Source organism: Melitaea cinxia, chromosome 9, assembly GCF_905220565.1.
Source record: "Melitaea cinxia chromosome 9, ilMelCinx1.1, whole genome shotgun sequence".
Lineage (NCBI taxonomy): Eukaryota > Metazoa > Arthropoda > Insecta > Lepidoptera > Nymphalidae > Melitaea > Melitaea cinxia.
The window spans coordinates 2,286,222-2,303,736 of NC_059402.1; the positions used below are offsets into that span (position 1 = coordinate 2,286,222).

At 31.1% G+C, this 17,515-nt stretch overlaps 1 protein-coding gene across 1 annotated transcript; it reads right to left on the minus strand.

Moving 5' to 3' along the window:
- Positions 1-4,990: 4,990 nt before the first annotated feature.
- Positions 4,991-7,543, minus strand: LOC123656545 (acidic mammalian chitinase-like). Its single transcript, XM_045592215.1, has 3 exons — positions 7,484-7,543; positions 7,141-7,195; positions 4,991-5,268 (listed from the first exon to the last, which is right to left on the minus strand). The coding sequence occupies exons 1-3, from the start codon at positions 7,541-7,543 to the stop codon at positions 4,991-4,993; spliced, it is 393 nt and encodes a 130-aa protein (XP_045448171.1).
- Positions 7,544-17,515: the final 9,972 nt, after the last annotated feature.

A 17,515-nucleotide genomic window follows, 5' to 3' on the forward strand; every position in this document is an offset into this window, starting at 1 on the left:
CCTGCCCAGCGTGGTGACTATGGGCAAAACACATGAGTTCACGTTATTTTTGGCGTGAACTTGTGGAGGCCTATGTCCAGCAGTGGACTGTATAGACTGTAATGATGAAATTTTTATTTTTTATTTTTAATGACGACTTTGTACAACAAAATCGATAATAAGAGAAACTACATTTATACGATTATATTAAATTGTCGGTTGTTAGAATACTTGAAATGATTTACGTGTTCATGTACAAATATAGGTAGGTAAGTTTTTTCTATATAGTCAACACCTTGTGGCAGCTGAATTGTCGGTATTTTAATTATTTTGTATATTAACTACAAATTGTAAACTACTGCTTGTTACGTTAATCATATATATCTATATTTTTTACAAGTAATAAATTATTAATATTATAATTTAGTTGAACAGGAAGAGATGTTTTTTTAGTATTTTTGTAATACATACTTATATTGTATACATACATACATTGATATAACATTAATTCGGTAATTTAAAAAAAAAAAAGTTTTTTTGAGTAAATTTTATTATTTGTGTAAAATATTTAGGACGCGATAACGCAACGGTCGCAGCACTGATTTATGGTTGTTTCGCTGGCGGTTTCGAGTTCCAATATCGAATATACAAATGTTTGCCATCGTGTTTATGCTTATGTCTTGTGTTTTTCCGGATCATCATCAAAAGAATAAGTCCTATTTAGTCCGTTGAGTGTGAGGCGTATTTTGGAACGAAGTTCCTTACGGCAGGCTTAACATTTGGCTGGGCGACCGAACTGAAAAAAATTTGATACTAAAACCGTAAGAAAAATATATAACGTAAGTGACGTAATATCAGTCACACGACTGTATATATAGTATGACGTTTGTAAAACTAAAATATTACTAGTAAACTTTTTTTAAAATTATTTATGTAATTTTATACTATCGACAAAAATAAATAAAGACATATATGTATTTTTATTTCACTTAATAGTTTGAATTATTATTATTATTATTATTTTGTTTGATTTATTTTCACGGTATTTATTATTTTCTAAAATAATAAATTTCCTAAATACTTTTATGTACTTAATTAAAAAGTAATCAACAAAATAAAAAAATAAAAAATCAAGAACTAGAAAATATATATAAAATTCAATTTTTTTTTTTCAAATTGTGTTGCTTCTATACTATACGAAGGAACTTCGTACCTGTGCACTATATGTATGTATGTAGGTGTGTGGTGCTTTGTACCTGGTGTCCCATGACACATTTTTTACTTATTTCCACATACAATACACACAATATACAATATAATGAACGTTTATTTTACAAAAAATTATTGAAAATAAGTATTGGTATTCTGATTATATTCTTGCTAATTGTTATGTTAGAAACTTTTCCGTCAACAAACATTGCGTTATTTTGCTCATCAAGTATGCACGCAAATTATACCTGTTGGAATTTATTTCCTTATTGATTTTCGTGAATTTTTAACATTGTTATTAAGTTAAAAGACCTCTTAAAGCTCCCCGTGATGCAATCGACCAAAATGCCACTCATTTATTTACGATTATATATTTGTATTTTGTGACAAAGCATGACCTTTGAAAAATCGATTTTATCTTCTTAATATTAAAATGTAGCTGCGTTCTTAATTTAAATAAAAAAAGTATTAAAAAATCGTTTAGATACTTTTTTTTTTTTTAATTTATAGTAGAAAAATAAAACGAGTGTGCTTTAGACCACACGACTAAATTAAAACTTCTTTAACTCCAACATTAATATACGAAACGTAATTGTCTCCATTTCTATCTTTACTAACTTATATCTCCCTCTCAATTTCTGTTCGCCTCGCCCAATCACACTTTTCGCAACGCCCTCGTCACGCACGTCACCAGCTTACTCCCCAAGATAAGCGCGCGTAAAGAAGTTTAAGTTAAGTAAACTTAAGTTTTAATAGATTACTGAGCTTGAGTGTAACTAAAAATTGTAATAATATAACATATAGTATATGAGTGCATTATTTATAATACTCAAGCGCTGTACTTAATAGTATACAAGTATGCTAAAATATTTTAAAACCTAATAATATATTGAATATTTTTGCTAAGAATTAGGAGAAGTACAGTGTATTACGAAAAAAAAAAAAAAAAAAAAATTAATCGATCATCGAGCATAAAAGGCAACAAATTTATATTTCGTTTATGTAAAATTTTAACTTTACGCTGAAAATTTGATAAGGACTGTGAGCTTAATATCTATACAAATAAATAAAATTGATGTGTCTGTTTGTATTATTAAAATAAGCGCGTTTTACTAAATGCATATGGTTCATATACCAAGATTATTTTTTTTATAATTTTCGTCCGTCTGTCTGTCTGTCTGTTCGTTTCGGCTAATATCTGAAAAGGCTGGACCGGTTTTGTCGGGACTTCCACTGGCAGATAGCTGATGTAATAAGGAGTAACTTGGGCTACTTTTATTTTTGAAATTTATTTATTTTGTAACTCTGCGAATTGAACAATAATTTTTTTTTAATTCCACGTGGACAAAGTCGCCGGTACAGCTAGTTTAAAATATAAATCTATGATAGAAAATGACGTCTTCAACTTGACATTTCATGAACTACTTAAAGAGTATCAACGGATACAATATAGCGGTACTATTGGCAACTTCCGATTACAATAACAAGATATCGATAAATAATCTATAATTGTATGTTTTTGACACAATTTTATATATAAATAGTTGACGAAATTAGTAGTCAAATCGATATTTGCATCATAACAGGTAAACAAATTGGTATAGGTAATAGGTGCTATGACAAACCCAAGTAGGATGCGTAGTGCAATTAGTGTCATGGCAATCACGATAGTCATCCACAGACATTACAGCCATGAAGAAATAGATAGGAAATGAGATAAAACGTCTTATTCTGTCTCTTAGTCTTACAATTTGTATAATTTGATGTTATATTTTTGTTTTACAGTATTTCTAATACATTGTACGCTTACAAAATCAAAATATAAAATATATTGTATATCCAAAGAAGAAATGGCGCAATAGTGTTCTCTCAACCTTAAGGGACAGAAAATACAGATGCTGGAAGTGGTTTCAACAATCCGGCGGCTACGAGACATATCAAAAAATGTTTATTTTCGTTTCAAAAGTTATTTGGAAACAATTACTTGGAACTTGTAATTTTACTTTAGATAAGTATCAGAAGAATTGAAAGTGATATATGATGTAGTTAGCCTATAAAATATATTTATAAAGCTATGAGAGCCCTTTTTAATGAAATCTTTAAAAAAAGTATCATTTTCAGTTATACGATACTTGGGTCGTTTTAGTATCTCTTGTCAAAAGCGTCTCCACTTGTAAATTACTATTTTGTATTAAATTTCTTAAAAATTTTTTTACTTTTCATAGCTGCAGTAATCTTCTTATATATATTAATACGTGAAGCAAAAACTTTGTACCCCTTTTTACGAAAATTGCGTGGACGGAGGAGTATGAAATTTTGCACACTTATAGTTTATATAGAGAAGGAGTGCAGAATGCTAATATTTTTTTTAATTATGCAAAAAATACATTAAATCAATGAAAAAAAAAAACATTTGACACACCACCATGTATTTAACACACACACATGTAACTCTTTTGTTTATTATTATAGATGTATAGTCTTTGACAACAGAAACCTAATAACGTTCAAACTGATAATTTAAATTAATTATAGTCAAATTTCGACCCCTGGGCAACCACTAGTCACAATAGTTAGCTGACAAAATTCAGATATATTTAAGTATCGAAAATCATACAGAGTGATAACAGATCGAAAAATTTTTGAGAACCTTAATATTGGACCCCTGCATTGCTACTGGATCTGGTACATGTCTGTATATTAAATACATATACATACATTAGTTACTGCGCGCGAGCAGTAATATTTGAAAAATGAAAGTTTCATTAAACCAAAGTGGTAATAACTTCGTTCAAACCATGAAGTACGAGTAAAGCGATACATTAAAGATGATAAAGAAGTACTTAAAGAGAAGGTTACTTGATATAATAATGTATTTTAATCAGTGGCGTAGCGTGGTTGTCGGCTGCCCGGGGCGGAAAAAAATGTTGCCACCCTCTTATTTAGGTATTTCAATTTAATGTATACTATACATTACATACATCATTATAAAGAACTTTTCGGCAAGAACAGTCATCATTATTTTACATTGTAATGGTTATATTTTAAATAAAAAAAAGTTTATAATGCTGTCCTTTACACTCTGTATGTAATAAAAGTCATTCTCGCTAATTACTTGTCATAAACAGGGAATTCCCATAAGACTAGACATTGCCAGTCGCTACAAATTATCATTAAAAGAAAAGGGATTCCCAGACTTTGCCAAAAAATAAGTAATGAAAAATTCCGTGCTCCTTTCAATCGATCCGAATTTGTAGTTGTGAATGGTTCAAATATTGGACTAAATATTTTTATTATCTAAGTATTGTTAAATTTTGCCGCCTCCTAAAAAGTGCCGCCCAGGGCGGGCCGCCCCTGCCACTACGCTACGCCACTAATTTTAATAGCTAACCAGTCTTGTTCCTAAGTTTGATGCTCTGCTAGTTTAGTATTAAAATGTTACGAAAATCCGTCAATATTTATTTCGAATGTAATTTCGAATACTACTTGAAAGAGGTTGTATATGATTTTTCCAAAAAAAAAAAAAAAAAAACAAATCAAAATTAGTTCTAAGTTTTTTTTTTTGTTTAATTTCATTCGAAAGGCTGCTGTGATGATGATGATGATGATGATGAATTTCATGTGAAAACGTCAATGATTCTTTCATCATCCATTATCATCCCCCATAAGAGTCTATGGCATAAAAAAACAATAATCCAAGTTTCATTTTTCTATTTCTGTACCATAATTTTGACTACTGGTTACTAGTATATGGATTCATTTGTTTATAGATATATCGAGTATTGTAACTTGGACTACAACACTACAAGTGATGAATGAGTCCATTAATTCCTTTTTTACTCAGATAATATATACGCTTTACATCCGATATAGTTACAATATCAAGTAAGTTACCTTTTTCGATGTCCTGGTATTTATCGAAGGGCTTCAGCGTATTGTCTTTAGTGAATCCTCCAAACGCATAGATAAGATGGGTGCATAGATAGGGGTTGATGTTCTGAGGGTTGAATTTTGCAGTGCCCGGCCGATACACGGACCAGTTTGTGTAATAGCATACCACGCGCGGTGAATCTGAGAGCGCTGAAACAAAGAATATATTATTTTATTTGAAATATTCGTAATTTTTTTTTTTTTTCGGATCTATTCCAATTTTTGCCATCATTTTCTTAATTTTTTATTCCATACGAACCTTCGACAAATTATTACAAAACTTTGGAAAAAAAAATGGCTAGAATTGGTCAAGCCCTTGTCGAGTGTAGAGCTTTGTAACACATTTAGCAATTCATTTTTATTATTACAGATATCTAATTGTTATAAAGCAAGGAACTTTTTGGGAGGAGAACCAGATTAAATATTTCTAATATGATCCTGTGACAATAGTTGAACAGTTATCAATTAACTGCATATAGTAGTTCTTATTGACTGTTTCAATATATTCCCCTACTTTATTAATGACTTTAATGGTTCTACTTTAACGTAGAATCGAAAAGGCGTAAAGATATATACAGTTGTTTACACCTACTATGAATGTAACCTTTTTATAATTACGCCAAAATTGTTTTCCGTTAACATGCAAAATAAAATAATAAATATTATTATAATTTAATCGTATTGAAAATAGTTACATAATCATACGAATAAACAACTTCAAAAAAACACCGTAAAAAAATTATATGTGTTTAGCGTGTTATATTATGCCACGAGTTCATTCTAAGCCTTAGTATCCTAATTATGAAATAATTACTGATAATTAATAAGTACAAGAATCGTTCCAGAAGAACTTTCATTTTCTTGATTTATAGCAGCAAAACACTTCAAAAGTTTTTCTGCTTTGCTGTACGATGTTCACAATGAGGCATTGTACCGCCCACCGGAGCAACGGCCTCTGAGATCACAGAGTGTACAGCAGACGTGACAACGGGTTACTTTTACATCTGTATTTATAGATTGATATTGACATAAAATATTAGTTTTTAAGTGAGGAGATAAGCTATAACCTATCAAACAAAACATTAAAAATCAATTTGTATTGTTTCTTTGCTACAAAAATACTAGACTTTTATACAAATTTTTATCCCTGTCTAAAGTTTTTAATTATTAATCTAAATCTTAATAAGCAAATTTAATAATATCTGGGTCAAAAAAGTCATACTTTCATATAATTTCTCACCTACTATTTGAACGCATTTTTGCTTACCTAACCCTTATAAGAATACTATTTTAAGTTTAACTTATCATGCCCTAAAATAATAAAATATTAATAAATTATTATTGAATTATAATGAAATAAAAAATTAACGCTAGGTTTCACACATTAATTTTCTACCATCTCTACAGAGACTCTACTCTGTGATCATTAAAATAAACAAAATACACTACACTCATACGAATAGCAAATTTACTTGAAAATGCATTTGTATGTGGACTCCGTATATGGTGATTCATGATTGCGTTCCGTTCCTTTGTGTTCTGAACAATAGCCCTGAATTGTCTCCGCTTAAAACAATGCATTTGTATCATAGAATAGTACATTCGATATTTTTGCTATTATACAGATTGAGGTAAAAAAATCAACAAAAATTAAAATGAAAAAAATTAAAAAAAGACCCAAAGTTGTTTCTAGTTTCAAATGTGATTTATTTACTGTTCTAGTTCTGTTAATTAATACAAGGAACGTAAATAATGTGGAATGTATGAAACATTGTCAAAGTATGTCAATTATGTACATTTGTCCTAACTAAAGCTAGCTCGAACCTTGTAGCAAAATTAAATAATACTAATGTTCTCAGTGAGTACACTTAGAACATTAGTATTATTTTACTACAAAGTATTTAGTACTAATAAACAAATAAAAATTACATAAGTGTCAAAGAAGCAGTATTCATATTAATATCTTTCTTTTTAATAAATTGAAAAGTATATATAATAAGCGGAAAGATTTTATTTATTTACCTGGTGTTGCTAGTGTGATAACGGCTACCAGAATCGTTAGCCATGTTGTGTATCCCTGTAAAAAAAAGAGTAAAACGTAAATAACAGATATAAACACTAATAAAAAATGTTAAATTTATATTTTACTTAAATATAAATAATTAATATTTTCATATGTTCTTTAATAACTATACACAAAAAATGTACGCATTTTTTTAAAACAATTATTTAATAAAAAATGTTTATCAAACAATACAGCATGCATTATTGAATGTTTCACACTGCATTTCGCTGGGTGTTGTAACGGTATTTTTTGTTATTTTTTTAAATTTTCATCGGGTTATGAGTACAATTTGATATTTACGTTTGATATAATGCCGGAAGTGACCCAAAGTGAAGACAAATACTGTATTTCTTTAAGCATATTAGAGACGGGAATTAAATAATAAAGAGAGGTGTGGTTAGAAACTATGTTCAAACACATTATATTTACTTACATATAACATATGATTGTTCTTACATAAAGAGATTTTTTTTAGTGAAATTAAAAAAAAAATGCCAACCTGTAAATGATCAGCATGGAGAAAGCCTATGCCCGAAAGTATGCCCTATGTATCACTAGAATGTAACAGGATGAATCACACTCATCCGCACGAAAACTCAAAAGCTAATGTTCTAGGAAAATTATATACCCATTTAGTATTCTCTAACTAACCCATTTCCTAAAGAAAACACTACAGTTAGTCGATACAGACGACGAGTAACTGTAACGCTTCTTTGAATATTTATAACCTGTCAACTATTATATGGACCGGCACTAAAGCTTTGAACTTCCGACATAGTTCGCCATTTTGTGGCGTTTCTTTTATTCCAATATTTAAATTTGAATGCATTTTAAAATTTAAAATAATTAATGCACATATATTTTATGGTGTTATGAAGTATTTGTATGTGGTCTAAATAATTAAGTTCGTTTCAAAATTGCAGTTACTTTATCATATTTGTATTGTTACAAATACTCTTTATTATTTTATAAGTAAAATAGTGTAATTAAAAAGTCAACGTATCATAAAAAGGTTGCAGTTTGTACAATCTAATTACGAGATAAAAATTTCAGTATGCAATAGCAATTACATAGAATATATTGCGTATTCCTAATGGATGAATGATATTAGCAGCATCATTTTTTAATGCGTAGTCAGCGTTAAGTAAATCTATCTATATCTTTTCAATTACAAAAACGTTCAGTATAGGCAAACAGATGAAATATACACTTATATAATATCAACAAAATATTTAACAAATTTTTGCTTCTTATAACGAATTGATTTGATTATTTCGAACGAAAGAGCCATTTCCCGCATCAAAAGATTGATCTTAAAAGTACTTCCATCAAAAATCATTTCTCAACGAGTTACGTGACAGAAATGAATTTACATTAGTTCTACTTTTAATTAGAATTACAAAATTTTGTGATAGCCGAAATAATGTCAACGACGAGTTGAAGATTGCGCAAACGCAGTAAGGTTTCGACCACTTCTTACCACGAAATTTGATTAACTCGTTCGGGCATTTAGACGTGGTCCTGCTCTCTGCTCCAGAAGTTAGGGTTACGATGTGTATGACACATCATTATTTTTGTATTTGTATTAATTATATGTGAATTCACCAGTTACCAGATGCACATAAACAATAGAATATATTACCTTCTATTTTAAGGTCGGTATTTACAAAGTATAATATATGTGTGATTTCCAAAAAAAACTAGAAGAGAGTGAAAGAAGACCCGCGCACACAAAAAACTTGAATATCATCCTTAAGGATTAGGTAGCCTATATTTAGACTATTTTTTTATACATTTATTTCGATAAACAAGCGTACGGCTCACCCGATGGTATGGGATTACAATAGCTTGTAGACGCCTACAACACCTGAAGCATAGCAAGTGAGTTGCCAACCCTATCCCCAATCCCCCAGGATCATGGTCACCTTACTCACTACACTCACCACACGAACACAACACTGCTTAAAAGCAGCACTATTTAGCTATGGTCTACTGTAAGGTCAAGAAGCTTCCCCAATCGGGCTACTCCAGATATTGAGCGGGGTATTTCCTGCTATGCCTCAGTGGACTAGAATGAAATGATCATGTTTAATCATCGCACCTTGGTTTTGATTGGATACATCATTCAAACATCATATTAGAAGTACACTTGCTTCGTCTGGGTTGTAATGAGATAATTATCGTGCAATCAAAGCGTTACTTAATCATGGGACGTTAAGGTACCTCAGACTAAACTAAAACTTTTTTATTTTATAAAGATAATGCTACGACTTCTTCCCGTAAGTGAACAATAAGAAATGCAGATACAGAGTAACTAATTAGTGGTGAATTTGTCAGAAAAAGAAGTGCAAAGTACGTAATTAAAGTAATTGTTAAAATGCGTAGATAAGAGGCAATACGTCAAATATTGATTTAAGGTTTTGTTATAAAAGTGAAACTCATTCGAATAGAACCACGGATAGCTATGATAACGAGATTGACGAACCATAATAAAACATTCTATAGAGTAATGCAACAATTTTACGTAAGTTGGACGTTAAAGCATCCATGACGAATAAAGGCAGGTGTAGGCAGGGCTGGCAACTTAGAAAAACTTATAACGAATTCATTTTCATTCAGTTCGATTTGTCTATGTTACTCTATCAAAAGTACTCATAAGTAACTCCGAATCATTTAAAACTTTTTAAATTTAAAGATATTTAGTTGTTCCAGGTTTCATATTTCCTGTTTCGCAAGATATACAGGTATAAAAGTTTGTGTTGTTTCGTTGACGAAACAGTTACTCTCAACTACTGATCAGAAAACACTAATATATTCCTCTATCTTTTCAAGGCACACAAAAGCGCAGTTAATTTTAGTATTCGATCTCAAACGCTAACTCTGGAGTTTTAGAACAAACGTCTTCATACGACGCCGACTCTGTTCCACAGCTCTATTCAAGGTATTTTTTTATACAATGCTTGCGTTGGACCACTATTTCACCTGATGATAAGTGAAAATTCGGTCTAAGATGGGGCACGCTTACCTAGAAGTAACTTATTCACTCGCGACCTAAAGATCCCCAGGTTATAAATTTTTGGAAATCACAGAGGTATAAATCATACTAGTAATAATATTATTAAAACAAAAGTTTGAAAAGATGAATTGATTGATTGTTAGTATTTCACGAAAAAACTACTATACGATACGTAGATACGTAAACTATAATATCTGGATATCCAGAATAACACATAGGCTACTTTTTATCCCAAAACTCCCACGGGATAGGAGACACGGGAGAAACTGCGAGGAGCAACTAGTTATCGACAAATATATTATCGACACTTCTAGAGGATTTCCCGCAATTATCATTTTAAAACTCCTAATATTTTAGACGTTGAAGGCATGGCGTCTTGGCTCACTGGTGATTGAGGAGGTAAGTTCCTAAGAATCAAAAGTGGCTATTATATATTATCTCCTTTAATATGTTAATTAGTTTTAGGTGTGGTATCTAGTACTTTGAAGTCATAGATTACCAGCCCTCGTATATCTCCATAACTTAGATAATCCATCTCCGTGTCGGTAGATTTAGCTCGCCTATGTAGTTTTGAATACATATATAGAATCTGGTCACTTCCTTATACATCTTATAAACTTATCCGCATTCTTCTTTCTTAAATCGGTTAGTACAGCTTAGAGCATGAAATCGATTATCGATTTAGTTAATTATCGATATTTGGAAAAAGGTGTGACACAGATGTATTCGATAAAAAAATAGTAGTATTTTGTGAGAAACAAAAAGATTGTGTCTAAAATCTTTTCATCTCTGGACCTGTCAATAAGATTCTTTCGTCGGCAAATCTACCATGAAAGGTGTAAAGGTCTTTTTTTCATAGTATAAATTCCTAACAGCTTTCTTAAATGTGTGTGAAGAATTTGGTTTTACTTGTAAGGTGTACAGTATTTTGAAATCAAAGACATCGCATTTCTTCAGGCAAAATAAACCATTTTGTAGTTACTGAAATCTTTCGAATTTTAGTTACATGCACATACAGTCTAATTAAAATGTTAAGGAAGAAACTTATTTGAGTTATTTCTTACCAAATTAAAGGCTTTTGTTTAAACTAATCGTAACAAGTTGCTGCTCTACTTAAAATGTTCTAAATATTTTTACTTTGATATTTTTGGTAAAATTGACTTCTTTTAAGGCATGGTCACGCTTATTTTGAATGAATTGTTACAAATAAACGATAGATTATCTCGTGTTTGTCACGCTCCGAGATGCGTTCAGAATCCGGCACTTCACGGTTTATGGCCACTGCCAATCAACTGGTAAATTGATGACCGATCATCTATAATTGACCAACGCAATGTGGGACGTCCTCCAACCTGTAAACCGACGACCTATGTAAGATTGTCGGTGGAGGCTGGATGAGGATTGCGGAAAACCAGAATGTTTGGCGCGAGCTTGGTGAGTCCTACGTCCAACAATGGAGTCCGATAGGCCGAAGTGAGTGTGATCTTTAACACTTCTTAGTTGAGAGACATTGTGACCGTTGAAGCGAAATACATATTAATTACCACTTTGGTGGGTTTGGCAGTGATTTTCCTTTTCGCTTCTGGGTTGTGAGGGTTAGGAGTATAGGTATATTACATCATATAAATATTACATATGTGTATATATGTTTGTATACTTGTTAAATAAAATGCTATAGTATGATATAGACCGAAACACAGTCTTATGTGAACATCGATTTCTAACTAATTGTATTTTATACACGCGTTATATATATACATCGTGAATTACATGATTTTGGCCATTCCTTGTTCTTCTATAATCACTCAGTAATATGATTCCACTTTTAAAGAAATTTTTAACATCAGTTCATAGTTTTTGGGTTTATCCGTTACAAATAAACAAAAATTCGAATCTTTCATCTTTATCGTAGAATAAAAGAATTATCTGCTTTGAAATAGTTATCATTATTGGAATTTTATTATAAGAATTGCTCATCTGAATCTCGGAAACGGCTCCAACGATTTTCATGAAATTTAGTATGCAGGGGATTCGGGGGCGATAAACCGATATAGCTAGGATTTATTTTTACAAAATGTCGTTTTATCCCTGTTTTTAGGCAATGAAAAAATGGCTATAATATCGTTAGAATATGAAGGTAAATTTCGCAATGGTTTTAATAAAGTCGTAATAGCTCAGGTGGGAAATCGACCGGTCGGGATCGACCGAGAAGACCACGGTTTGACCGTGGTCCCCATGTCTCCAGATCGATTTTTTTTCTTGTTTTTCTAATTGCATTCATGATTTTTTATTTAAATAACCAGTTCATATTATTTATTATTATGTCGGTAAAATTAGAAAATATTATTCATATTTTATCAATATGTAATTCGTATTTAAATATAATTTCCGTAAACAGTAAACACGATTTACTAAAAATACCGAGCTAAGCTCGGTCACCTAGGTACTAGAGCATTATATATACATAGATACGCGCAGTTAAAGTCGCATGCATATGTAGTATATATAGGTGTAACACGTTTTTAATATTACGTTAAAAATGTGTTCCATACACACGATCAAAGGATTACTTCATACGCAAGTTACCACACGCGTTTCTCAATGTGTTCAGATTGCCGGCTTCTCTGTCCGTTCATTGCGATTAAATATATTGATTTTGTGACATACTTGCAGAAAATAAGTTGAGTTGATCTGTACAATTTTATTAGTTATTTTACATTTACATTTTTAATAGAGTATTTCACCTAAATTAATAAATAAAAATAAAAAAGACTTTTATTCATGCATTTACAAAATAATATTACATATTGAATTTAAAATTTCATTAAAAGAAATTTGAAGTTTTTGAAAAAATAAAAAAAAATTTAAATTTGAAATTTGAATATTTCATCTAATTGTAATTAATAGTTAAACTTGATTTTGAACCTAACTTTTATTTAATATATTTATTAAAGAAGATAAATTGTAGTATAAGTACCTAAGTACATTTATAATAACAAAACTATTTTTAATTGTTTTAAATAGGGAGCTGGCATGAATAATGTAATATTTTCCAATAGCTTATAATATTTAATACATTCACTAATACTTTTAGCAATTATTATTACAAAGATAGTCGTTATCTAAGTTTCAGTATAGATTTTACTGATTTCTTCAAATATTTTCACAAACCTACATTGATAAAAGAGCCCATACCCAAACATTGAACATTTGAAGGTTGCGTTAGTTAAGTTCAGTAAAACATAGTCTCGTATAATGTTACGCCCAAATAACATTTTATTGCTAAACCTAACACTAAGAAGCAATTTGTCAACTTTCGTTCGCGTTTCGTTAGCAGCTACTGCGTCGTAGTTAGCACTATTATAACATTTTTTTATAAACGATAATAAGGCTAAAGGAAAAATCATTGATCTTTTGTTATTCTTAAGTTTGCCAAACAAACAATGTTATATCGAATCGTGCCTTTACGAAACACTTACAGTTCTAAGTAAGACTTTAAATTACCATCATACACATACTTTACACATGTATATTCGAATTATAAAGAAGAATCATTTGTTTGTGTATTTGTAATAGATAAACTCAAAAATTAATGGGCTGTTTTTATAAATTACTAGCTGACCTGGCGAACTTTGTACCGCCTTCTTTATTTTTTTCTTAAATATAATAATTAATATATCAAAATAAAATATAGCCTATCTTTCAAGTTGGATCGAACTGCACATGGTGTGCGAATTTTATTATAATCGGTTAAGTGGTTTAGGAGTCCATTGAGGACAAACATTGTGACACGAGATTTATATATACATATTAAGATTTCCCCCGTAGAATGCTTCGTTATTGCTGAATAACATAAGCTATATTCCAAAGGGACTATCCGGAACAGAGAAAAAATCGTGTTATCTATGCGAGCGAAGTCGCGGTCAGAAAGCCTTATTTAAAACAAGCATCATATAACATACACAGTCGTCTACTCCTTCGTTAAGCAATGTAATGCTTGTGTTAAAGGTAACAGCCGACTGTTATAGCTATTTTTTTATAAATATACATAGAAATAATACATATATAAAGAAATATAAGTATTACGGCTGAGGTGGGACTCGAATTCAGAATCCCCAGAGCAGAAAGCAGGGTCACTACAAACTGCATCAACGTGTTAGTCTAATTACATATAAAATGTTGTCTTTGACACGTGTCATTATTTTACCGTAATTAAACAAAAACGTTATTAATTCGTAGAAAGTGACTTTCGTTGTAAGAATGCCACGAACGCCATATCCAGGAGTACCTGTACTTCGGTTACGTAAGAAACTCGTTTTGATCTTTAGCAATTCGCTAAGGTGTACTGCATAGATTATTTCCTTAATAGTTGTAAAAATATTTGTTTTTTAGTAGCTTAAATCTGCGTTTTAGATTTTTTAATGTATGTTTTTAGATAATCAAGTTTACGTGTCGCGTATATGGTTAAAGAATCTTAATATGCGTCTTAACATAAAAACTTTGTTTTCATTTAACAATAATTACAAATAGTAACTAAGCGATTTAGCAAAAGTGTTTTTATCATTGTCTAACTTAATTGAATTGGACGTTTACAAAACTTGAAACGATATGAGTATAAATATTACGATGGAAAAATTACAACTGCAATAGTCGGCAACTTATTTATTTTATCCGCCAACCCGTATTGAAGCAGCGTGGTATCCCCCACGATAAACTCTGATCCTTCTCCTACATGGTGAAAGAGGCCTATGCCCAGCAATGGAATATTACAGGCTGAAGCGTATTAATTTATTTTTCTAAAACTAAAATTTAATATATATTATACGAATTTGTCTATAACTTTTGCCTAGAGATGTACCGTTAACAAAAAATATGATCACAAATATTTATAAACTAGCTGCCCAGACAAACTTCGTTCTGTCAAAAGTTAATAGGACAAATTATATATTTATTTATTTTTTTGTCTCATGACCTTCCGTGGGCCTTAAGAAACATATAAAAAAATAAATTAGCCGAATTTGTCGGGCCATTCTCGAGTTATGCGCTTAGCAACATTCATGTTTATTTCTATAGATGAGTATTTGTATTAAAAAAGTACTTAATATCATCTTGCAAATTAAAAAAAGAAGCAACAAATAATATAGTTATTAAAAAACGTGAACATGACTGCGTGAGGCATCTAGTCTTACACATAATATCCGTGAAACAAGCCGTAACACGTCATCTCAAACACATGTTATTGACTGACCAGTTATATATGCTCGAAAGTGAATAATTAACAGATTTACGTTACGATTAACTTCACGTTACGAGTGTATCCGACATCTTGTGTTATCATGACTCTTTCATATCCGTCTTACTTATCTCTCATGTAATTTATTTACTTATTACTATAGCTTTCCAACGAGGATTTTCCCGCGTGGGTAACACGGTTTTGTCTGTTCTCTTTTTTGCTCATTTAAATATAGCCGTCACTATGCGATGAAAAAGTATTCTCTTAGAGAAAAAAGTTTAAAATCGGCAGAATAGTTTTTAACTTTATTCATAACAAAGAAAGAAAAAAATCAATTAATATCTCTTTATAATATTCATAAAGGTATAGAAATACTTTGTTATACTCTTTAAAATAAAATAAAATAATAGAGGCACGAAAGACGTTGATCAATCGATCGAAAGAAATTTGAAGATCATAAAATTTAAATACATACTGTATTTAAATTTAACTTAACCTAAAATTATATAAACATTTCGAATACGTCTAACCTTTTTTTTAAATGTTTATTTTAATATACAGATAACAAACATACCAAGTTTAAAAGTCAGTAAAATCAAATTATATGCCTGAGTATTTATTATAAAAAGTTAAATTATTTAATGTCTCGTGTCATTTTTTACAATAAATTATTTAATATATAATTGCGATTAGTTAAGAGATCAACGGCCGGCGGAGCGTAGAGCGGGCACGCGCATGCGCGGATGTGCAAATCATGTTTCGACACCGCGCTCTACTTACTGTTCCCAATGCTGAGAAATTCTTTTAGCTACTACCGGTGCGCGCTGTATTAAGTATTTCTACCGATATTATATATAAAAATATTAAAATTCTGTCTGTTAAAAATATAATCTGAAAAGCTTTTAAAGTCAAGGAGAAAATACAGGAATTATTGCGATTGTCATTTTTGAAAACGTTTTTATTACAAAACTTTATGGAGTCCGTGGTTTATTATGGTGTAATTTAGGAATTACGAACTTAAAAAACCCTTCTTTATTTTAAATTCTACTAGAGGTGCAAACAAGTCTATAATTCACCTGATGATATATGATTAAGGTAGCCAATAAACGATTGCAGCACTAGGTGTATCACAAGTCCTTTGCCGACTCTATCCCCGGTGTCAACATAGCGCATTCCCAGGAGTTCTGGAACTTTACTCACAACAAGAATATCATTGGCCTTAGTCCATCTATTGCAGATGATTTGGACAGTGTCAGACAGATACTGTGTCGCCTAGGACACTCTTCAGGAAAACGCAGAGATGCCTAAGCTCTGCGCTTAATATGATATGCGACGCGGCGGCTTGTCCGGATAAGCTCTTGTGAGTTTTCGTGGCAGGCTTATGTATAAGTTTTAACTATGTATTTTTTGTATTTTGAAAAAAAAAAAAAAAAAAAAAAAAAAAAAAGCTATTCTCCTGACCTCACTGGCTAAGCCCACAGGAACGACGAGTCGATACGTGTGGAGCCAGTCGGCTGCAGGAGTATTTCGCATTTTAGAGCTATGCCACGAATGCTTGACGGAGACCCCATTCCAGGTTTCAAATAAAGTTTTCCTTCTCCAGGACCTTGATCATTTTGAGCCAGGTTTATCCCTCGGTCGCCTTTTATGATCCCCACGGGAAGAAAGGGGTGGTGCTATTCTACTCGGCCGACACCACACGGCACTAACAACAAGAATATAAAACGACATAAAAGCAGTATTATTTGTCTGTGATTTTGTGCAAGGTTGAGGTACTTCCCCTTTGGCTGCGTCTTACTTCGATAAAACTTTTTTCATGATATATATACAAAAAAGTTTATTTAACAATATTACATGAATGAAACTATAATATACCTTTATAGATAAAGGGAGAAAAAAAACAGTATCAACAAACTAACGCAAGTAAAATTACGAGGCGTTTCTCTTACATAAATATATTTACGGTTAAATATGTGTTAAAACATTGCATAGGTGTAATTAGAATTTACTTAAACATTTTAATTATGAAATTAATTACCTATAACGTGATATAATATACTGATAATAAATTCCATTAGAGGTT

Bases quoted from the DNA above. Each gene is read 5' to 3' on its own strand.
- LOC123656545 (XM_045592215.1), bottom strand. From the start codon at position 7,543: ATGCTTAAAGAAATACAGTATTTGTCTTCACTTTGGGTCACTTCCGGC. The intron at 7,196-7,483 runs GTAAATATCAAA...TTTTTTTTACAG, and splicing joins CTTCCGGCATTATATCAAAC to GGATACACAACATGGCTAAC. The intron at 5,269-7,140 runs GTAAATAAATAA...TCTTTGTTTCAG, and splicing joins TATCACACTAGCAACACCAG to CGCTCTCAGATTCACCGCGC.